This window comes from Topomyia yanbarensis, chromosome 3, assembly GCF_030247195.1.
Source record: "Topomyia yanbarensis strain Yona2022 chromosome 3, ASM3024719v1, whole genome shotgun sequence".
Classification (NCBI taxonomy): Eukaryota; Metazoa; Arthropoda; class Insecta; order Diptera; family Culicidae; genus Topomyia; species Topomyia yanbarensis.
The window spans coordinates 291,976,522-292,001,051 of record NC_080672.1 but is presented as its reverse complement, the minus strand read 5'-3'; the positions used below and the strand labels follow the sequence as shown (position 1 = coordinate 292,001,051).

The following is a 24,530-nucleotide window of genomic DNA, read 5'->3' as shown; positions in this document are numbered from 1 at the left end:
CTGATACACAACCATGCACTATTAGGCCCCATGCAAAACTGACTCAGACATCACTTCGTTAAAAGTTTAATAACTTCTTTTAACAAAGTCAGATTTACTTGCAGTCTTCGACGAAGTTTTAGACAATTCAATTATTCTTCTTATTTTCACTTACAGTGATAATACGATGCATACAGTGCCACCTAGCGGCGAAAATGCGTGCTGGTGGGTTTTCTCCATGTAAATTGTTGAAAATTCCCATACAAATTTCAGGCCCGTTGGTCCGGTAGTTAGACTTGTCCGATTTGCTTCAAATTTGGTACAAGTACTCCTGGTGGGACTAGGAATCGACGCAGAGGTGGGCCGATAGGGGTCATTTTTTTCCTATCACCCTACTGTGCACCCAGTGCATTAACGCAAGTGACGGAAGGTTATCGAAAAGTTTCGTGAAAATGAAAGTTCCAGTAATGATGATGATTTTCCCAAACGGTTCAGTTTCGAGATATTTTTATTTGTTCATTGGCATTAGGATTAGCGATACTAATTCAAATCAAGGATACTACTGGGAAGTCACCTTTAGAAAAAGTCGATGTCAAAGTAAAATTTGAAACTATGCACGCATGTACTTCAGAGATAGCGTGATATCAGGAGCTGCGATTTCATTTCAACGCTTTTTTGTGAAAAGGGCGATACTTACAAATGTAAACATAGGACTTTTTACATACATGCGAATAAGGGCTTTGAAACGCAACAAATTAACCTAAAAATTTTGATTCTACGATATTGCTTTCTTAAACTACAGCAAAAAATACAACGGGCGAAACTGTATTTTTGTTTGTTTATTTAAAGTTTCGCCCTCCACACTCCATGCAAACAAACAGGGCGATACTTTTTTTGCTAGCAGTTTAGAGGCGAAACTGTTATTTTCGTATTTTTTAGGATTATCAAACTGATACCAGCTGTAAATAGTAATATTGAAAAAACCCGGACGAAATCGGTGGTGTAAAACGCTAGTTATTGTAAAAAAACGTAAGGGCGATACTTCAATGCTGATAGATGGGAACGAAAAAGTAAACAATCGCCAAAGGGGCGATACTATCATTTTGTCAATTTCAATAGCAAAAACAAATTTTAATTTAATAATTTCAAATACTTTATGAAGTTTTGGGTTTCGATCACTGAATCATGCAAGCTAGGATGTCAAAAAACACAATAGTTCTTAAATAGGAAATAAAACCAAGTCTGGAAATATTCACTGTTGATTTTCTTTGAATGGTATCACTGCTAGTATCGCCCTTTTCAAGAAAAAGCGTTGATTTCTTAGTTCTCAGTCGCGTTGGAAATTTGAGTAAAATATAATACTTCAAATCGATTAAAAAATAAATCTTTTTTTTTGTTTCAGTACAATATATAACCCCTTTAGGAAAATTCAGTTTTCCCACCACAATATAGATATTTTATTAACAGAGGCTTAACAATAATTCGTTAGTATGTCTATTTTATGGGCCATTTTTTCGCTTTCCCATTGATTTGGTTTGAGATTTCTAGCACTGATGTTGTCCTATGCTGATTTGAGCGATTCTCTGAGTCCTGCCACTATCCCATGTGGTATGTGTTATCAAAAACATCGCGAAGCATCAAGTTCTAAATGCTCTCAAACGATATAATATCCGAAGAGAGTGATAAGAGTTATAAGAAATGTCTCATCACACTGTTAGGTGGATTAAACACGTTTTTTTTTATTACTATTGCTTCTGTTAATTCTTTAATTGGTGGTTCTCCAAGCTCTGGAAAGATATTATTTATTTTTGTCGAATTTCAATTTATCATCAAGGATCTTTATTTCAAAATCATCGTTACAGTTTTCCGCATGTACATGTTGAGTCATCTAATATTCCAGTTCCATTACTTTGGTAAACACTATAGGAAGAAAAATTGTGTTTTGTTCATGTCCATATTTATTTTCGTTGTATTTTTTGCGCCCATTACGACATATGCTATACATGTGTTGACCAATATAATTAAAAAATTTATCACTCCACATGGATGCCATAAAAACAAGATACGACGAACATATTCATGAAATTTTTTTAACGGAATACATCATTCGTGTGATCAACCCATATTTATAACATAAAACAATCGAATTTTTTTGAGCAATATAGCATTTCGTCGAGTTGTCTCTATATGGGAAACACCCAAGTGCGATCGAAACAAAAACAAACGTCAAAACGTTTTCTCACTCGCACTGATGCAAATTAAATGCGCGCATAATTTAACGCACGACCCGATGGCGCATGGCTAAAAAGTCGCAATGTGGATTTAAGAAAAGATTCGCAATATACCGTGCTACCTCTCAGACAGAACCAACTGAAAATAAAACGTGGTGAAGTATGTCAATTTGCGAAAACTATGTCAACGCAGGATAAAAGATGCTCACTGCTCAACTTTGCTCATCGGCTGGCAACTTCCGAGCGCGTTTGTCCGAGGAATTGAGTGACAGAAAATTAAATAACTCCTGAATAATATAATAACGCTAAACTTTCAATTATCCATAAAGAAAAGCTTGTCTTTTTGCTTTAATCTCAGAGATGCCAATTTTGAACATGAGATACGTCCTTCAAAGCGATGCGCATTAGGACGTTGCGACGTGCGGCGTTGCCAATATGTACGTTCTCGTGTGTTGCATGAAAGTGGGCCGTGCGTTGAAAGAGCGCACTGTTACAAAAACCTCCATAACTCTCGATAGGAACAAAAATGAAAAATTATCAATACAGATTATTGAAGGTGAAAGATTGCCACATAATTTGATATACGTTTTGAAAATTTTTAGCGTGAAGAACACAAGCAAAAATACAATTGAAAATTTTAAATAGATGCAAAGTACCGTTAATCACACAATTATAAAGCAAAAATATTTTTATAAGATAGTGCAAATATCATTCCATAAGTGTGCAAAAATTCATTGAATTATCTTCAGTAGTTTTTGAGATATAAAATTTACAATTTTATCATGCATTAAAGTTTAAGGGTTAATATCTTAAAGAAAAAAAGGAATTATAACGAAATATTTATACCAAAAGCTAATCACCATAATCCCTATACAATAAAATATACCTCATGAAGATCGGTGATTTTGCGAAAAATTCGAGGATCACTTGACATGGCTTTACTCTAAATAAAGTAGAAACATCAAATAATCTTAAACGGTACTGTCAAAAAAGGAAGAACGAAAAGGAAAAAGTGAAAACAGAAAAGAATGGAAACACTAGAAAGTGCATTGCATACTAATTAACATTTTTCGAAAAAATAAATTTTCGCAAGCATTTCAGAACTTTTTGATACCATGTTTCTCAAATTCTTCTAATTCATTTTATTAATTTACTTTTTTAAATCATTTTTGTATATAAATTTTATGCCATATACTCATTTTTTCAGTTTAATCATTTCATGGATTTTATTCGATTTATTTATTTTGAATATTTAACTTATTTTAACCCTCCGGCACTCGCGCCGTTGTATTTTGTGCAACACCTTCCGAAAATCTAGCGAAATCTTCTTTGAGCACCAGCGGCTGCTCATACGGGGACCCATTCGCGCGAGTGCTGTAGGGTTAAATATGTGATCATTTTATTTAGTAATTTGTTTAATTCAGGATTATTTACGTTCATTTTGTTTATTTGAGTTCATCATGTTTCTTAATTTTTTTTTATTATTTCATTTTGATTATTCGAGTTCATCATATTTAAAAAAAAATCATTATATTCTTAAATTTTTACCCTCAATTCTATTCAATATGGAACTCAAAACTAAAAATTGCAATTCATAAAATAATAGAAAAATCTTGTATTATTGCTGCTTTTCTGGGAGCACTGCTTTCCGCTTCTCGTAATGATTGTCTTTCTTGGTGGTGAACAATGGTCAGGTTTACCTTCTGTCGCTTGCTGATCATTCCGTCTGCACACTAGGGTGGGACAAAAAATAGATTCCAGCTCCGAGCAACTTTTTAGGTACCATTTGGGTCCTAGAACCACTGTGCAAATTCTTAGCTCGATCGGTGAAACTATATTTTTGCGGCCATTGTTTAAAGTTTACATGGGATTTTGCGTGGGAAAGTTAACTTTTACAAAATCATTCCTCCAGGAGTCGCCCATTACTTCCTAAAAATAAATCGTTATGTTGCTTGTATAGGAAATTTAACAAAGAAAAAAAGTCTCGAAAACCACGAAACGATCTGATGCTTGAGAAAAAAGTTATTAAGCAGAAACCGATTGATGCTCTGACGATTGATAAAACATTCATTTTTTCTAGCACCACTGCTGTTGGTTGTCCAATTATACACAATTTTGTTTTAATCCTCTCTTAACGTATCTAAATCGTTTGTCTATACTATTTGGCCACTTCGCGAGGTTTTGAGGGGTAAATTGAGGCTTCTTTTGTACATAATAAGAGAAAGTTAAAATTTTTGTATACAATAAAACTGTCAGAAGCAGTGATGCTATGAAAAGTGAAATTTTCATCAATCTTCAGGGCATCAATCGGTTTTTGCTTAATAACTTTTTCCACAAGCATCAGATCGTTTTGCAGTCTTCTAGACTTTCTTTTCTTGACAAATTTGCTATAAAAATCAGACATCTGTTTATTTTTAGGAGATAACGGGCGACTCTTGGAAGAATTAATTTGCAAAAGACAATTTTCCCATACGAAATCCCATGTAAACTTCAAACCGTGGGCGCAAAAATATAGTTTCACCGAGCTAAAAATTTGCAGGGTTGTTCTGGGAGCTAAATGGGACCCAAAAAGTTACTCGGAGCCAAGTTTTATTTTTTTTCATATAACCATGTCCCACTCTACTGCACACTCCCTAACTTGTGTGTGCATGCATGGCTTCGTTGCTTGAGTTTTGGTTGTCGGTGTTAAATGCTTGTTGCATTTGTGTTTTCGAGTTGCTTTGGTATAACCGTCTTCTTTATTGTTTATTTCTTCCCTATATCTGTTAACTATTGGCTTGGATATACCGTGGAATATTGTTTATCCGGCATTTATTTTTTGGTCGGCTGTCTGTTGTGTATTGGTTGTAGATGATTTTTCTTTAGTTGTTGTGCCGCATGGCTTTCCGTAGTGTGCTAATTGAACTGGCAGGTGGACGTCTGCCCAGAGTATGTGCATAAGGCTCTATCCCATTTGGCATAATGTCATTTGGCATAATGTCCTTTGGCATAATGCTATTTGGCATGATGACCATTTGGCATAATGCCATTTGGCATAAGGGTGATTTGGCATAACCAATTAGCACCCCGCATTTGATGAATGTACGCAAATAAGGAGAATGCCTATGCGTTATGAGTGCAGGGAGAATGGTGATTGACGGTCCAGGAAAGATCAACCTGGTTTACAATACATTCGACTAGTTTATTTCGTCTGCTTTTTACACTGCACCTTCCCTTTGGTGTTTGCTCTGATGACAAGCAAATCAGAATCTCTCTATAGAGCAGTATTGTCTAAGCTTATCGAAAGGGGAGCGGAGTGAACAGTAGAGGGGGAGGGTAACTCGTCCCCGTATACCCTCAACTACGCCCCTGTTAAAATCCAGAAACCTTATGCCAGTCAAAAAAAAATATTAGGATTAGGTTGACGGTTTTCCGAGTGATTTCATAATCTTTCTATATGAGAAAGGCAAAAATGTACCAAAATCGAAAAAAAGTAAATTTTTGTCAATTTTTTTTTTGAGCTTGCATCAAATCTCGACGTTTCATGCACCTTAATGGCATCAAAAATAAAAATTCTATTTTAAATTTTTCCTATAGTTTAATGGGAAATGTGGCCGCACTCTTAAACCCGTAATTCCGGAATCAGAATTCCGATCGATACAAAATTCAATAGCAGCCGATGGGAGGGTTGCACTTTTCATTTGAGACTAAGTTTAGGCCAGCTATTTCTGAGAAAAATGAGTGACATTACACATACGCACACACACATACTTTTTCCGATCTCGACGAACTGAGTCACTCAGGCCATCCGGCCCAGGATTAGATTGACATTTTTCAGAGTAATTGCATAACCTTTCTATATAAGAAAGGCAAAACAAAGACTCTCGCATTTTTACCTGCCGGAAAAATATCTGACGCCTACGCAAACATCAAATCATCAGTACCGACTGAACTTACTGGATTTTTCATTTGTAGAACATTATGTGTTACGCAAATCCAGACTAACAACAAAACCAGATCGAGTACATACAACGGAACCTTTGTGTCCTCCTGATCTTTGGTCGGTTTTCCGAAACGTGAAAGATGAAATCCCACATACCACCAACCAAATTGAAGCATGGCGCGGTCATTGGAATCGTCTGGTGGGTTGCAGTGCTGATCTGATGCATATCATCGAAGAACTGAAACTAGAGGAAAAAATTATCGCTTCACAAATCTTGGCGCATATGTCACTAACCTCCGAGAAGAAGCGTCGTACCAAAGGTCAGATAATTGATGCGAAGCTGTGAAAAATTGTTACGAACTTACAAAATTTTGATACTATTGATTATCTTCAAGCAATAGCAGCAAATCTGGGCTCGCAATAAAGATGATTTTTTTAATTAAATTTTCTAATCCCTATGACGGTGAATACGAATAAAATCATCGAAAATAATTCATTTTGTTTTAATTTGCACATAAACTATTGAAAGAAACAGAACCAGAACAAATGCTTAGTTTACTGAATTTATTTACACAAGGATTTTAAAAGCAAAATTTGCTTTGAGTAAAATGTCATAATTTGTGGAAATATGAAATTAGGAATTTGCAGTCTTTTGCATTAAAAAACAGCTCATAATTAAAAGAAGGATTAATTTTCAGTAAAATATGTCATTTATCTTTCAATAATTAGGAAAAATACAGACTAGATAGTTCGGTATAAATCATTGATGATTTTCCCTTCTTTTAAACATGAGCTGTTCTTAAATAGAAAGACTGTCAAAATTTCTATTTAAAATTTACATAAGTAGAATGAAATCCTTAGATGCTAACTTATCGTTAATCCAATGTTCACTTTGCCAAATAAAAAAATATACTAAATAGAATTATGCCAAATGGCGTTATGCCAAACGGCGTTATGCCAAATGGCGTTATACCAAATGGTTTTTATGCCAAATGGTCATTATGCCAAATTGCCATTATGCCAAGTCACCTTTATGCCAACTGACTATTATGCCAAATAACCATTATGCCAAATGGTCATTATGCCATATGGCATTATGCCAAATGCCATTATGCCATATCACATTATGCCAAATGGGGTAGAGCCTGTGCATAAGGTTCTTTGTATGTAGTTAACACCTTGGAATGATCTGCCATCGTAGGTAAAGTAAAATGGTATAGGTTGGTTCAGCCGCAGTCGGACAACCTGAACACCGTTGAGTATGCCAGGGAAACAGTTTCTCCATGTGTCGTTAGTGATGAATCCCACTTCTCCATACTTCGATACGAAGCTTTCAATATAATCCGTGCTAGTACGAGGTACCAGATCATGCAGCCGTATTTCTGTTAGATCAATCCATATACACTGGGATCTTGGTTTAGACGTATTTTATTCAACGTCCGGTTGCATGTTGTTCTTTACTACAAAGATTTCTGACTTGGCTAGAGAGTTGAACGTTATTAGTACTACTTTCCTCGTATGATGTAGCTGGATGTGTGAAACTTCTGTAAGATCAAGTTTCATTTTCACCTTGATCAACTGTTCCACCTCGCGCATTGAAGGTCTAAGACGGGTCTGCGATAATTGTTAACTGTATTTTCATATTAAAAAGTATATCAAAACTAAGGAAAATTAATAGTATTTTTCTTGGTTTTGGTATTCTTTTCTATATAAAAATCCAATTATCAAATTTTCTATTGCGATTAGAGCTATGTTCACCTGTTAAAACATGTTAAGATATGTCTAAAGAACAACCTTTGACGATATGTGGGCATGTAGGGCTTGTCAAATCAGAGTGTAAGTGATCTTCCTATGGAAACATAGCAAACACACTATTTTTTATTGGAGACACCTCTAAATCATGTCCAAATTAAACCATTTTTGGCGACAGTTCTTAAATTCACACCTAGAACAAAAATTTGAGCTGACCGATGTATATTTCAAAACTTTTTCAAAATGTGGAGAGGTCTACTGTCCATGCATAGAAGTTTATCTTCAAGTACGGGGAGCCAAAACTCAAAAATATGTTATTGTTGCTAGCCCAGTGTGATAAAAAGCTATAGGCTTGATCACTAGGGTTCATTATGTCTTGGGGGGTGAAGAAACCAGCCTATTTACTGTTTTGTGCCGTGATTGTATCGTGTTGTCATTTCTCATTTCTCTAGCTTTTTCTTCCATCACCCTTTGCCTTGCCACCAGGAAAGTGATGAGACGACATGGCGAAGTAAAAATCTTCGAATAATATAAGAAACGTGCCAATCTAGCCAATATACTGTGATTACTTAAGTGTCATTTCAAATCAAAATTCTCGCAACATTTTGTTTATAAAATGTAGTTGTTTCCAAGATGCTTTAGGTTTGCTTTCAACAAACAGAAATATTTTTTGAAATTATGACCTTTTTCATTTGCGTTTCTCCATCAAGAACAATTTGACGTCAATAAGGTAGTATGGCATATTTGAAAGCTTCAAAGAAATGTTGAATATTTGATCAACAATAGTATAATCAAATATTCAATATTTTCTTGTAACTATTGTACTATTCACAATATCACGTTGTGTATCTAAATAAAAAAAAAATAAAAAAATGAAATTCAAAATTCAAAACACCGCCAACCAAAGTCTACTTCACTTAGAATCCGGGTAGTTTATTTTTCTTTAGCAGCGCCTGAAGCGGTCGGATATGGAGTGTCTTGACACCGATTTGTTTAGAAAATCTACGTGTTTCAGTGGTGAACATTCCGGTTCGATACGTGTGGAATTAAAAAAGATGTGCTAGGCTAGATGAAAGACGCGAAAAGATATGAATTCGGCACACCCCCGTCAAAACCACTAAGTAGTCAATCCGAAATCACGCGAAAGGTTGAAAATTTCCGTTTGTACAGGTGCCCAAACAAAAGCTTTATCTAACAACATCACGGAATGGTGTCCTCAAATAATTGATGATCTGGCAAGAGAGTTGCAGCTGCTGAATCAAAGCAAAACTTTTCATCTTCAACGATATGGTTTAATCGAAGCTGTGTAAGCAAGAGTGACTGTAGATATGTTTATCATTTCTCATTGTGGATTACAAAGGTGCAGCAAACTTCTGGCTAGATTTGGAAAATTTCCACTACAGTGCAATCGCGATAATAGCATGGGTTTTATCCACAATCTACCAAACTGCCCACGACTTCTAATCAAAAAATATTTGACAATAATATCACACGGAAATGAATTAAAACTGAAAAGAAGATTCAGGTTACCGAGTATTCATACAGAATTCCAAATTGGATTCGTCATTAGCGTTAACTTATGTGTTTGGCGATTATTGGGAGACTACTAATTAGTTGAGTATGTAGATCAAGCTCTCGGTCAGTGAATCTTCGACAAGACGTCCCAGCATACAGGAAAAAAATCGTTCATAAATTCATACACAAAAAATCACGATTTCGTGAACTGAACGATTTACGAAAATCGTGACCAGGTTCCTGAAATTATGGATAATGAAACTCATATCCATACTATTTGTTTTTCAAAAAACTAGTACTTGACGTTACATTCCTATCTGTAGTTTCCTGGACATGTTTAGTTTTTGTTATGATCCTTGTACATAATTTTAAGGATAGACTGATTTGTATAAACTATATCAACTGAAAGAACCGACATTTAACCATTGTTCATCATTTCAGTAGCACTGTCGCGATGTTCGTAATTTCTCATGACGTTAGCGTGATATTTTATTCGTGAGTTCACTATCAGACTATTGCGGTTTATGTTCATGATTTCAGGAATTTAGTCGCGATTTTCGTAACTTATATTTACGTTATCATGATATTTTAGTCACAGATAGTGATTTGTGTTCATGATTTCAGGAACTTAGACACGATTTTTTGTATTTTAGTCACAAGTAGTCATTGTCATAGGCAGCTCCAGCCGGATGGTAAAGGGGAAGAGGGGGAGCCCCCTCGTGCCTCCCCCTGGAGCGGGTAGTGTGATTTATGTTCATGATTTCAGGGTCTTTGTCACAGTTTCCGTAAATGATTTGCACGTTATCGTTATATTTTATACCTGAGCTCACTTTCGAATTTGACACGTGGAGTAATGTGACGCATCTGATTTTTTACTCGTAGTAACGTAACAATATGAATTGGATTATAAAAGTGTGACTGATTAGTGGTAGCTTTTGTGAGCTATATCACGAAGACGATTTTTGGCTCTATCGTGTATTTTTGATGCTCAGCACATTTTTCGTTTTCTGTCCGGACATTACGATGAACCTTATCAAATGAATAACAATGTTGAAGGTCCTAATAGTTTTCTTATAAAAATCTGCTGCTCGCGCCAATTACTAGTCGTTAGAAGCTGGACATAACTAAACCATATTTTATGAAAAAAAACAACTTTTGTGAAATAGTTCAGGTGAGAATTTCATGACCATGTGCAGAGTTGCATTGAATAAAAAATGATTGGGGATATCTTCTAAAAATCACAAACACTTAAGATAGATTGTGGGTTGTGTACTAAGAGTCAAGAAGCAGTTCACGGATGCATGAATGTTTTATGATTTTGTTAAATATTTCACGGGCACAAATGGTTAGTCGTGATTAATTCGCCAGGAATTATGTATAAGTTTACGTATATATGAATAGTATTTTTCGATTTTGTAAACTATTTCACGAGCATGAATGGTTAGTCGTGACTAATTCGCTGGGAATGATAAAAACGTGTACATGAATAATATTTTATGATTTTGTGAACTATTTCACGAGCACGGATATTGAATAGTGACTCATATATTGGGAATCATGAACTAGTTCACGATGATTGCAAGGAATCATGAATAACATTCAGGTTTCTTGAAATAGTTCATGAAAAAATGTTTTGATTTTGTGAACTAATTCACAAACACGAAAACAACATCATTTTCAAAATGTAATAAATCCTGAATCTGCTCGTGTCGTATATTCGGACTTTGAAAAATGTTCCTACATATATGAATAAAATCACAAGTTAACCTTTGGTTTTATGAATAATATTCATAAAGTTGTGAATTAGTTCACGTACAGAACATAGCCGAAACCGAAGTTCACAAAACAAAAACAACTAGCTGCACTTATCAAAGCGTTATACAGGTGTACCTCGATGCAACATACTCACGATTTGACATACCCTCGATTTAATGTACTTCGATTTAACATAATTTTTACCTTGATTTAACATACGTGTTAAATTTTTTTAATTATCAATGCTACTAAAGCGAAATGTTAAGAATAAATACTAACTTTATTGTATGATCCGCTTCAGTGAGGGAATATGTGCATCGCTTCTAATGCTTAAAGCAATATAATTGATCTTCGTTTTTAGCTAGATTATGTTCAAGATCCAAAAACTTTCTTATATTTATTTTGGTACGCGCAACAAAGTAAATAAACGAATAATTATCGTGGTACACGTTAATTTATGATAATAATTTTATAAGTTTTTTTCGTGTCAGCTAAAAATAGATAACTGGAAGATTTAACTAATCTAAGAATTTGGGTGGTGTCGAGATATTGATGCTCGGTGAGTCCCGCTAATAGGTATTGGGGCAATAGCGGTTATTACGAAACTATTGGGAATTTGTAATAAGATTATGACAGTTTCTCGATGGTGGAGTCGTGAACGTGCCAAACTCGAGCTTTGCAGAAAAAAAACTTCGTTGTGGATCGACATCCCCTGGGATTGCACTGAAAATCACTATATAGGGTGACCATACGTCCTAGTTTCCCAGGACATGTCCTGGGTTTTCACTGACTGTTCTGGTGTCCTGGGAAGTCGAGGTAAACGCTTGATTTGTCCTGGTTTTTTCGTATAAGCCTAAAATATTTATCTATATTGAGTATACCCTGTTTTCACTCTTGTCCAGCTCGCAGTCACGACCAACCAGAACACGACAAATAAAGCTTAGTACACTTGACTCTCCCAATTATAGCATCCGATGTCTTTTTAAATCCTTTAAAAGTGCCTTGTTATTTCACTTTTTAACTTTCTCTACTTACATAGAAATTGAAAAGAGGTAGAACGAGGCGTTCGTATATACGATGGATATGAATGAGGTGCGGTTCGTTTGCAATGAAATTTGGCAGCCGAATAAATCTAACCGATTTCAGTTGTGGACCGAACACTAACCACTATCAATGTCAATGATTATCAGAGTTTCTTCTTGGCTAAATTCGTCGTTCAATCCAAGGGCTGAAGAATTTCCTTTGGACACATCGACGGTTTGGTAGAAATCCGCGAAACGGCGAATGGCGAAACATCAATAACTATCGAAGAATAACTTCATTGCGCGCTCTCATTAGCTGGTGATCATGGAACCACTACAGGATGAACGCAAGCAGTACGTAATCACGATTAATACGGTATCACGCCTAGATGCTGAACAGCGACTAACCTGCATGTTGCGCTCAAACTGATTTGATTTACATCAATTTATTCCCCGTTTGACACATAACAATCTAAAAAAAATCAGTTGTTTCGGTCCTAGCTCTCTGATCGAGAGATGATTGTCATTGGAGATTGGAAGGTACTCATTTTTACATCAGGGATTGCACAGGGAAGCTACTTGAGACCGTTGATGTCTCTGCTTTACTTCCATGACGTGTGTTTAGTGCTAAAAACTCCTCACCGATCCTGTACAGACGATCTCAAAATATTTCGTTATCCTCTCAATTCCGGGTTGCCGATTTGTCCAAAGCCAACAAGAAACCTTCGCTGAAGATGGTGTAGAAAGAACCAGGTGTGTGTAAATCCGAAAAAGTGTCCGGTGATTGAATTCTGGCCTGACGTACTTTAAATCTGCCGAAACCCTACTGAGAAGGCACAGTCGATTGAGAGATAACGGGGGAAAGCAGTCCCTTCCGACTGTCCTGGTTTTTTACTCGTCTGATATGGTCACCCTATTATTACTACATACTCAACAAATAGAGAAGAGATATGGATTCAAAAAAATGTACTGGAATTTGCGTGCGATTCAAGATGTTCAAAGATTCTGGGTACTAGGCCCCCATGAGTTTATTTTATTATTTACCATAATAAATCTTCATGTTTAAATAGAAATCTAGATGATACTTCCAAAAAATGAAAAAAAACTATCGTTTTTGCCGCCGGAGGGCAGTGGATCAATTTTTGGCTTCAGCCATCAAATGCTACGCGGTCTCTAGAGCGGTGTTGTCAGCAAATTTGTAAACTGATATTTCAGCATAATGACATCTGTTCACAGATTATCAGTGAAATATTTTCCGAGTCTCAGCTGTCACTAAGATTTTTGCAAAAAAAAATGTTGGCCGAGATCTCAACTGCTGAGATTTCGGCGAAGGTGCACAAAGCTGAGTTTCGGGAACAAGAATTATGTGTGTAACAGTTCTATCATCAATCTATTGAATTCTACCTCCTCGTTGTATATAAGGGTGTGTGCTAAACAGACTTTTTTTTTAATATTTCATTAAATTGGAACGAAAATGTCTTATTGATTCTGACGAGTTTATGTAAATTCTTCGGCTTCTAAACTGAGGTATTGTGTCCTTTGTGCACAAAATGTTTTAATCTTAATTTTTCCTTAAAGCGAAATATAGCGCTACCATTGTTCGAAATCGTTGTTTTTTCGGCAGCGCGAGATTTCATTCGTGACTAGTTGTTTGCTCGTGAAATCAAATAGTGTTTTCCTTTTAAATCAAGTTGGTCTGCCATGATACAGGTGAGGCGAAATCGAAATACAAATTCTCTAACTTACTAAAACGAGGCATTCTCACGCACAAAATGGTTCAATCCGAATTTGTTGATGTCAGAAAGGAACTGATGACAATATTTTTCAACAAATACTGTACTGCTAATAACACTATTAATTCCTATAAATTATCCTGAATTCTAATAAAATTTCAAATAATAACAACAATGTTTGGAAAAGAAATTATTTTGTTTAGTTATGATTATATGGGTTCTATGTCACTGTTAGGTGTGTTCAATCAGTAATATCCTCGCAAATATTTCGAGCGATGAATAAAATGATAATTCTGTTCGAAAACATATATTTCTTTTAGTTTCGATTTAACATAAAATTCGATTTAACCTACATGTTTTGAACGGAAAATGTATGTTAAATTGAGGTATACCTGTATAGGCATTACTGCAGGGAAATGGAGCATAATTATAACACGGTGTTCCTAAAACCGTTATTAACAAAAAAATGACCATAAATTTGTCATACGGCATTCGAAAGATACAGTATCCAAGCATCTTCTCAGTGAATTTCAAAATGATCCATCGAGCGATTCGAGAGAAATTGCGATTTGAAGTTTTATGACACGTTTCATAAGGCTACCAGCAAACACCTACGGGTTTGGTCCTATCTCTATAAACAAAAAATATTTGTCTACTTATTTAGTACATGGCATTCGAAAGATATAGTAATCAAGTATATCCCCTGCAAGTTTGAAAATATTTCATTGACGGAATCGAAATTTATAACGGTTTGGATGTGTTATGCGGTCATAGATGGGTTTTCTACCAGACTTCAAGCGTGAATCCATGTTTGTCCATTGAGAATTTAGATCGTTTATACGTCTGTATGTACAAAAGGTGTGATTTATATGGTGCACTGAAAAAATGTTAAAATAGGGTTGTCTACCAAACGTTAAATATAATGTGTAAATAAAAAAAATGGATAAAAGTCGGAATGTTTACTTCAAAAGGCCGTATCTCAATGGTTTGTTGACCGATTCTAATATTTTTTTCATTATTGAACAGGTAGACGTTTCATCGTTAATTTTCATTAGGAAGAATATAAAATAGGGTCATTTACATCAATAAATAGACAATATAATTCATCTCAACTATATGTATTATCATTATTTAGTGAATATTTTTGTTTTAAAAATAGCGGTCTATCCATTTTTATATACTAGTTGATTGCAATTGCTGTATAAACATCTGAATGTCAAATTCTCATGATAAGACAATTCGACAATAAAACTGACAATAGTTAGAGATATGAGCAGATGAACTTGTACTAATAACATCCCCTTTGACCAGTTTTAACATCTGTCAACCCAACCAGCGAATCACGATTGTACAAAATTTCCAACAAAAACCGCATCATAACATATTGAATTGATCTGAATCAGCAAATACCCTCATATTTTTTAAATTTATGGTTTTATTTTTCCATGGTTTGTAGTTTGCGTTCGTTGCATTCAACTAATGTATAGAAATTGATAGGTCGTCGTTTTGAATATAAAGATATTCACTAAATAGTGATAATTCATATAGTTGAGGATAATTATGTTGTCTATTGTTTGAAGCAGGCAACTCTATTTTGTATTCTTCTTAATGAAAATTAACGATGAGACGTCTACTTTTTCAATAGTGAAAAAATAATTAGAATCGGCCAATAAACCATTGAGATATGGCCTTTTGAAGTAAACATTCCGTAATTTTATACATTTTTTTTTAATTTACACATTATATTTAACGTTTGGTAGACAACCCTATTTTCACATTTTTTCAGTGCACCATATAAATCACACCTTTTGTACATTATATTTATATAATTAAATGGCAAGGTTTTCTTTTAAAAACCGCGACACGTATAAACGATCTAAATTCTCAATGGACAAACATGTATTCACGCTTGAAGTCTGGTAGAAAACCCATCTATGACCGCATACCACATCCAAACCGTTATAAATTTCGATTCCGTCAATGAAATATTTTCAAACTTGCAGGGGATATACTTGATTACTATATCTTTCGAATGCCATGTACTAAATAAGTAGACAAATATTTTTTGTTTATAGAGATAGGACCAAACCCGTAGGTGTTTGCTGGTAGCCTTATGAAACGTGTCATAAAACTTCAAATCGCAATTTCTCTCGAATCGCTCGATGGATCATTTTGAAATTCACTGAGAAGATGCTTGGATACTGTATCTTTCGAATGCCGTATGACAAATTTATGGTCATTTTTTTGTTAATAACGGTTTTAGGAACACCGTGAAAAAACATGATTTTTGTTCATGATCCTGTTTTCATAACGTGAAATTGTTCCGGTTCATGGCACTTTATTCACGATTTTGGGAAAAAAAATTATTTATTGTATTTTATTAGTATTTTATTGCGTATTATTTATTGCGAAATTACTTGACAACAGAATAGGAAAAGTCCACAAGAAAATCTTGCACGTTTGTCCAAGGAGAGTGAAGAAGAGGAGGTCAAAAATGCAGATTTATCTAAGTGGTATATGAATGGCCCTGGATGGACAAATTCTGTGCTAAATATAGGTACGTAATGAAAAGTAGATCAATAAAAAGAATATTTAAAACGTGCGAAGAAGCGCTTTATACCCATTTATACGCATACTAGCAAGCTTCAAAATCGTCAATGATGGAGACCAGAGAAATAACATATGCGGTAATGACGTTGACGTCGTCGTTACCAAGAGTTGCCAAAGGCAGTCTAGAAAACAACTTGTTTATCTTCACACACATAAACACAGGGCCAGTGTTTATTCGGGTGCATGCTAGAACCATTATATAGGAGGGTTTAGAAGAAAAATAAAACATTTTATATGCTGACCAGTCCCGCCCATAGCTAATGTAAAGTCCTGAGGGATCAAGATCTTAGAGCATGAGGTAGTGAAAAATTGCCTGACTTTTCCACTCCATCGCATGAAAATCTTAACAGTAATGCCAAGTGTCCACAGAACTTACGACTCACCATTTTGATTTTCCGCCAAATTGGTGTAGTAAATTGGTGCCACGCACGCCTCTGTCGGACTGGTAGGTCCAACGGACTCCTCTATTCGTTGTATTACTCCGCCCGTCATTCCAATTCCTCCGCTGGTTGTCCCGATTGCTCCAGTTGCCCCCGTACCGCTGGTTCCAATCATATTTCCCATCGCTCCGGGACCACCACTGATCACACTCACACTATTCAGTATAATTACATTTCCGGTCGGTGCCGGACTGGGACTGCAGATCACTCCCCCTGGGCCCACCATTGCACTATTTCCGCTGTTGCTGCTATGCTTCACAATCACATTTCCCACTTCCGTTGTACTGCTTCCGCCGCCATCGCCACCGCCACCGGTACCAGGCCCGCTGATAATGGTAACATGGCCACCGCCACCAGCACCGTTTGGTTGACCGGGTAGCAACCCATTAGTAGCGAAGCGTCCGCAGGGAATCATCGTCCCACAACCACCGGTCCCGCTGTCGGTTGCTGTCGTTTGCTTCTTGACGATATAGCAACGGGGCATGTTTGAATTGATCCACCCGCACTAATAATGTTATTTATTTCTGGAAGGAGCCCGGCTGCTGCCACCGGTGAACTTCCTACACCCGACCAGGTAGGCTAATAAATCGATAAAAAATAAAACTTCTTCTCGTTGTCGGCACGTTACCTTTGGGGGTGGTTTGGTGGCAAGGGGTTAACAGGGCTGAGCACGATACCGAAAAACAACACACTTGTTGGATTTATGAAATATGTTTTAATGGTCTCTCTTTGGTTCATGAATCCGCTTTGCGTTGGATGGGAGTCGAGGCGCTGGGTGGGTGGCAAGATTCGCGATTGAATGACTTTTCCCCCAGCTTCGGCCACTCGAGCGTTGGTGTTAGTGGATCACATGTGCAGCAGAGTGAGACCGGTTGACCTCGAGCCCTCCTGTTCACTCGCGGACAGGTTTACTGGTTCCCTTGGTTCGTCGGTTGTTGTTGATTTTTCCTGCTTTTGTTGTTTGTTGCTGTTTCTAGCAGTTGGTTCGTTGTATGGGTGAGAGTTTTGGTCCTTTAGCGTGCAGTAGTTATGCTCGATGTTCGTGGGTGGGTGGATGGTTTTGTGGGCTGCAAGTTACTGTGCCATAGGTTGATGCGTGTGAGAGCAAACAGTGGACAGAGGAAACCAATATAGGTAAGTCAAAGTGTATATTTATGTGTTTAGGAAGAACAATCGTATAACACTTGTTGTTATGGGGTAGTTTTGGACGAGTTTCTCACTTCCTTTCCGGCAGCTGGTGCTTCGTTGCTGTGACGCCACTGGATGGAGGGGGGAAAACTGTTTTTCATGCAACTAAGTTGTGCAGCGATATTGATTTATTTTTATTTGTTTTAGTTTAAAAGTTTGCAGTATAAAATATTTATTGCTCTAATCTCATTTCATGCTTTTAGGAAGAGGGAATTAGATTCCAAACATTCGATAGGATTTATAATTTTATCTTTTTTTCTTTGTTTTGTTATAATTTCACAGGATGGTTATTGCTTTCGTTGTGTTTTCAAACATCTAATTGCTTTCATTTTGACTGTAGTCACAGGTTACTTCACATCCAAAATGGGACAGTTCGCTAATGTATGTATGTATGTAATTATTACAGCTTGATGCAACAAGTAGCCGAAAATGGAGTGCCATCTGCCTCGAGGGTGGATGGCGACAGGAGGATGGTATTTTGCATTATTCTCCTCGAACGGATATCCTAACCGGACAAGTCCAGTCCAACAGGTGCGGATCCAGCAGGTGTGTCTCGTAACAAGCACAGTTTCCAACTTGTTCAGTTCGGTCTTCTAGGGACTTTTGCACAGTCCAAGGCAAAATTACACAACACTTTAATTGTGCACTGACGAATGTAACTTCATTGAGAGGAGACTGGAACCAATTAGTAATAATACGTCACTGATTGGTGTTTCTGAACTTCAAATTGACAATCTTCAGTAATGTTCCACCGTTGGTACACTGTTGAACCTGTTCACCGGTCTATTTGATCCCTTCTGAGCCACTTTTCAGCAATTTTCGACTCGGTATTGACGGAACACTGAACCGGGCCCGGCGGCCATGCTTGCAAACTCGAATTTTCATACCACTTTTCGCCGCGGAAGAGAATAATTTCCCGCACTAATACCAGCAAGATCTGCAAGGATTCCGTAGTCAGTAGTGAACTCAAGTCCTCTAACAAGTTGTTGATTGCTCGAACAGGTTTCCACTGTTCATATTGTCACTAATACCAGTTGCATTACTAGCACCACCACCACCACAGAAACAGTCGCGTTCGTGAGCCATTTTCTGGCAGCTCGATTTTTCCCGCAACCAGGCCCAAGAAAAGCGCCACTTTCGATAAACACTTTTCACCACTTTGCGCGTCCGAAATCGTCCTGTATTCTGTCCACTTCCACTCGAATCGCATTCCCCACCTAGTCGGTGGAAGAAAAAAGTACTTACTGCGAGAAAGAACGGAAAAACGGTCGGAACCGAGAACGTAGAGGAACAGGAAGCACACAGCGCTCACAGAGGAAAGAAAACACACAGTGGCCAAAGTTTTCGACGACCCAACGTTCGGTTTGGTGTTCGCTATGATGAACACCTTTTCCGTCGCGTTTTCACCCCCGTTGTAAGAGTAGTGCCACCGTTGCTGCGCCGACGAAAGGACACTCATTTTCGATTCGAGCAGTCGCCGCTCCCTTACATGCACTCACACAACGATCTGCCAATGCGTCGTGTAAAGAGGGTTGAAGAAAATTCACCCCTAGCGTCTAACAAGTGGTAGGATGGTTCACACAGGTTGTCCACCACCCCCCCGAATGCGCATGATCGTTAAAAACGTCAGCGAGTGAGATTCGGAATTTTGATTCCGACAGAAATAGAATCCTTATAGCGGAAACGAGTCAGGGGATTTCGGGGGTTCCTACTTAGCTGTTCTGATTTCGTAAGAATTATTACTAGCCGTACCGTCGGGGAGAAGATGAAAGGAAAACCAAAATGCGAATGACAAATTTGGAGGTTGTTGTTTGCCGTGTGAAACTGGTACCTATGTTGTGTAGATTGCACGGTTCTTATGTTATATGGGCGACTCCAACTATCAGGGTTGATGCAACGAAGCGTAAGATAGAAGTTCTTCAAGTTAAGTTAGATTTTTTGTGGTTCGAATTCATCTCGTCAGTAACTGGGTGTCTAGTTAGACGATGTATCTAAACTACTACCCAAATTAGACACAAAATAAATCCAGCAAATCAGAGCTACTGTATTTGCTTCCCGGGACATCAATCGGTTCAAGCCAGTTGCTTTAGGCGTTTACATGTCGTCGCTTTTGTGCTATCTTATGACAAGCGCCATTTAGCACATTTCGAGAAAAAACGTTTTTTTAAAGTTTGGGACGATCCATAAACGACGTAGCATTTTTTGAGTGATTTTTAACACCCCCCTCCCCCATCGTAGCATTTCGTCACAAAGTTCTATATACCCCCTGATAATTACGTAGCTTGACGGTAACTCTCACCCCCCTTCTTGTCCCCGTAAAAAATTAAAAAAATCAGAAACGATGTTAGTTAGATGAAACGGCTAAGATTGTCGTGACTTCAGGTCAACCCCTGGTCCCCTTTAAAAAAGCTTCGTAGCATGACATGACCCCCTACCCACCTGTCGTCACACATCATCACAAAATACAAAACTCCCCCCTCCCCAATATAATGCTACGTCATTTATGGATAGCCCCTTTGAGATTAAATACCTTGAAACTTATAAATGGTATAAACAATTCAAAGAAGACAATTGATGCTTCTATCTATTCTGTATTCTGTATTACTCAAATATTACGAAGATCGGTCCACTATGTTGCGAGTTTTTACTATAAATGTAAACAAAAGTCGCACTCACACGTGATATAGGTGTTGATTGATTTGTATGACGTGTCATAATCGTACATGAAAATTTTTCCATTGCAAAAAATTACTAATTTGTAACTTTTACTCATATCTTTGGCTTCATTTGAACTATAAACAATCAGTGAGATGCATTTTGAAGGAAATGAGTCAGGGAATCTAGAAAAAAATAGTTATTTTTGGTTGCAGTGTTGCCAAATATGCCATATTTCCAGATTAAAACATATACTGCGTTTTTCTCCCAATACGTGTATTTTTGTTTTGAAAATGATTATGCCATTGTTTCTGGGATAGTTTCACACATAAAAACATCTTATACATCAAGATAACTTGAGCCAATCCCCAGACATAGTCTTTTGAAGCAAAAAAAAAATCTCAGCAAAATTCTGAAAACGCCACTTTGTAGAGATTTTTTAGATAAGTGATGTGGCATATCTAACTCAGTTTACCCCAAAATGGCGTTTGTCATAAGATAGCACAACAGCGACGATGTGTCTTGTGAACTATATGGATTTTTGCTTTTCTCATATAGAAAGGTTACGCAACCATTCTGAAAACCGTCAACCTAATCCCGGTGGTAAACTTGGTGGTAAAGCTTTTACGCCAACCCAGTACACGTTCAGTATTTAGACCATACTACCGATTAAGTCCATCGTGTGCCAGAGTGAGGGACTCTGAACAGAGAAGATAGCTTTGAACCCTACTCCTCTAAACTCCACCAAGGATTCCGACATTTGCCTGATCCTCCGGATTCCATTTGAAATTACTACTTCAGGGGGAGGCGTGCTAATGCACTTTACATGATTCTAGGTCTAGCTGGTCGTGCTAGATTTCGCTGGGCTCATAACCGCCATATCAGTCATACACGGGAAGATATTCTACGTGCCCTCCTCTCTACGTTGACCAGTTGGATGCCGTTGTCGATCCAGCGATTCTGGTTGAAGGGTGGCTTTCGGTTCACTGGTGCCCCGATGACCCTATACTGGTGGTTTGTCGTGTTTGGTGCTACTCGGCGTAGTCCCCGACGGTGGAGCTAGCCTACCTCGGCGGAGAGTTCCCCGACGAAAGAATGTCCCTTGCAACCGGTGACGGACGCGTTATTCTTCCTTCGATGCAATCCAGCAGAATGCCGAGGTCAGTCCAGCGATTCCGGGTGGAGGATTGCACCAGTGGCCCTGGCGATTTAAGCCGGCGATTCGCTACGGACTACTTGGAATAGTCTCCGACGATGGCGACGGTGGATCTTTCCTACTCCGACGAAGAGTTCCCCGGCAGTGGAAGATCTTCCTAAACCTTCCTGCGATTCTGGGTGGAGGGTGACTTTCAGTTCACGGGCGCCCCGCCGACCATTTATCGGTGCTACTTCCCGATCTACTCGAGCTAGTCCCCGGCGGTGGGCCTAGTCGACTCCGACGGTGAGATTTTCCGACGTTGAAATTTCTCTCGAAACCGTTATCTCCATCCTAGTCGGTTAGGTGCCGAGGTCAGTCCTGCGATTCCGGGTGGAGGATGACTTTCGGTTCTCAGGTGCCCCGACGCCCTACCTTCGACGATGCGTACGTTTGTCGTTCAGTCTAGTCCCTGGCGGTGGATCTAACCTACTCCGGTCGCGTCCGGTGGTCTTCTTTATCTCTCTTCCTCAGACTGACTTGTCAAGTGCCATGGTCGGTCCGGCGATTCCAGTTGGAGTGAAGCTTCCAGTTCATCGGTGCCTCGACGACCCGAGGCTGTGTACTGATACGTTGCTGGTCGTTGCTTTTATCGCCAACTTCGTTGCAACGCTGACATTCTGTTTTCCGCGCCATTTTTCTTTGTCCGCACACATTTTTCCAACAATATTGACCATGTTAACCTCCTCACCGACAATGGTTCTCATTTCGTTTCGCTCGTGCTCAAATCGCTGGCATTCGAGGACCACGTGCTCAGGCGTTTGCTCTGCATCTCCGCACGCGATGCAGAACGGCGAACTCGTGTGGTCGAACCTGTTCAGATGCTTTTTGAAACAGCCATGACCAGACAAGAACTGCATCATGTGGAAGTTCACCTCACCGTTATTCCATTGATGCTGCCACTTGATTAAGGTGTCAGCTCGGGCTCGTTTAAGGACTCCTCTCGACCCTTGATTCCTATAACACTCGCTATCTTCTTCGAGTTAATGGGAATCGTTCCAGCTATCACATAGGCTGCATCTGACGAGATAGTTCGGTACGAGCTCCGCATGCCCATCAGCCTGAACGTACTGTTCAGCCGAGATGTGTTCCTCTTCGTCTGCAGTGCCGTCAACCAAGCAGGTCCTGTATATCTGAGCACCGATGTGGAGACACTCACCAGTAGTCGCTTTTTACTGCTGCTGATCGTCGAGTTGTTTGGCATGATCCGAGATAGTGCCAAGATCACTTTTACGGCCATCCCGCATGCGCGGTCGATGTGGCTATTGAAGCTTAGCCGGTCGTCTAGTATCACTCCCAGTTGTCCAACTTCCCGCTTTGAGTTGATGATACACTCTCTGACCGAAATTCTTGCCCGCTTCACTGTTTTTCGGTTGCTTATCAAAATCATCTCGGTTTTGTGGTGAGCTAACGTCAGCTTCTTCTCGCGCGTCCAGTCTTCCACAACATCTATCGCCTCTATTGCGAGTACTTATACTTCCTCTAGTGATACGCCGATCACTAGGAGCACTAGGTCGTCCGCAAAACCGACAATCTTCACGCCCGCATTCCAAAGAGTTGGGCGGAGTATGGAACCCTGTGGATCGCCCGCTGTTACAGTTACACTTCTTTTTCCGGCGTCAGTTTCTTAAATCAGTTGCAGGTTCTGGAAGTAGCTCCTCAGAATCTTACACAGGTAGTTGGGAACTCTCAATCTGTGCAGCGAATCGGCGATTGCGGCTCAACTAGGGCTGTTGAAGGCGTTTTTTACGTCCAGTGTAACCACTCCGCAGTAGCGGTTACCTCTTCTCATTTGGTTTTGCGCAGCCTCCATAGTTTCCACGACCATTCGTATGGCTTTCACGGTGGATCTACCTTTCCGGAAACCGAACTGCATATAGTCCATTCTCTCCACCTGTGCACCTTGCCGACTGTATCCAACAGGCACATCAGCCTGTATGCTGAAGGATCTTCAGGGGGCTTGCTCGCACTAGCTTTTGTTGCTTTCAGATGTCGGGGAAGTCACCATCGTCGATGCACTTTTGCAACGCGGTCGTAAACATATACGGGTTCGATAGGATTGCTGTTTTCAGAGCCACGTTGGGGATACCGTCAGGTCCGGGGACCTTCTTGGTTCTCAAGGCTCTTGCCACCACCATCAGCTCCTCGTTGGTTACTCGAGCTTTTTCTTCGTAATCATACTGCGTTCCGTATGGCGTGGGCGGCCAGGCCGTCGGTTCATGCTGTGGAAATAGCGCTTCTACGATGACTTTCATCCTCCCCGGGCACCTATCCGGTGGTAATGTCGGTCCTCTTATCTTCGCCATGGTAACTCTATAGGCGTCGCCCCGCGGATTTGACTTGGCGTTGCGGTAAAGCTCTTCTAGGCAGGCTTTCTTACTGAGCTTAATTTCCTTGTTAAGTGCGGCTCTTGCCGCCTTGTACGCTGTCTTTAGTGCATCTCTTTCCGCGACGTTTCGGGCTCTCTGCATCTTCCTCCGGGCTCGGTGGCAGCATGCACGTAGGTCACAAATCGCCGAATTGCACCAGAAAG

The 24,530-nt window shown here is 38.9% G+C and overlaps 2 protein-coding genes across 2 annotated transcripts in view; both read right to left on the bottom strand.

The window, feature by feature from the left end:
- Nucleotides 1-19,456, bottom strand: part of LOC131689413 (MDS1 and EVI1 complex locus protein EVI1-B-like) — a 171,817-nt gene extending 152,361 nt beyond the window's left edge. Inside the window, exon 1 of the mRNA XM_058974481.1 lies at nucleotides 16,903-19,456. Within this exon, the coding sequence (XP_058830464.1) occupies nucleotides 16,903-17,443 (541 nt within the window). The 5' untranslated portion in view covers nucleotides 17,444-19,456. The remainder of the gene's footprint in view (nucleotides 1-16,902) is intronic.
- Nucleotides 19,457-22,904: 3,448 nt separating this feature from the next.
- Nucleotides 22,905-23,387, bottom strand: LOC131687995 (uncharacterized). The gene has a single exon (XM_058972118.1). The coding sequence runs from the start codon at nucleotides 23,385-23,387 to the stop codon at nucleotides 22,905-22,907; it is 483 nt and encodes a 160-aa protein (XP_058828101.1).
- Between the last annotated feature and the right edge of the window lie 1,143 nt (nucleotides 23,388-24,530).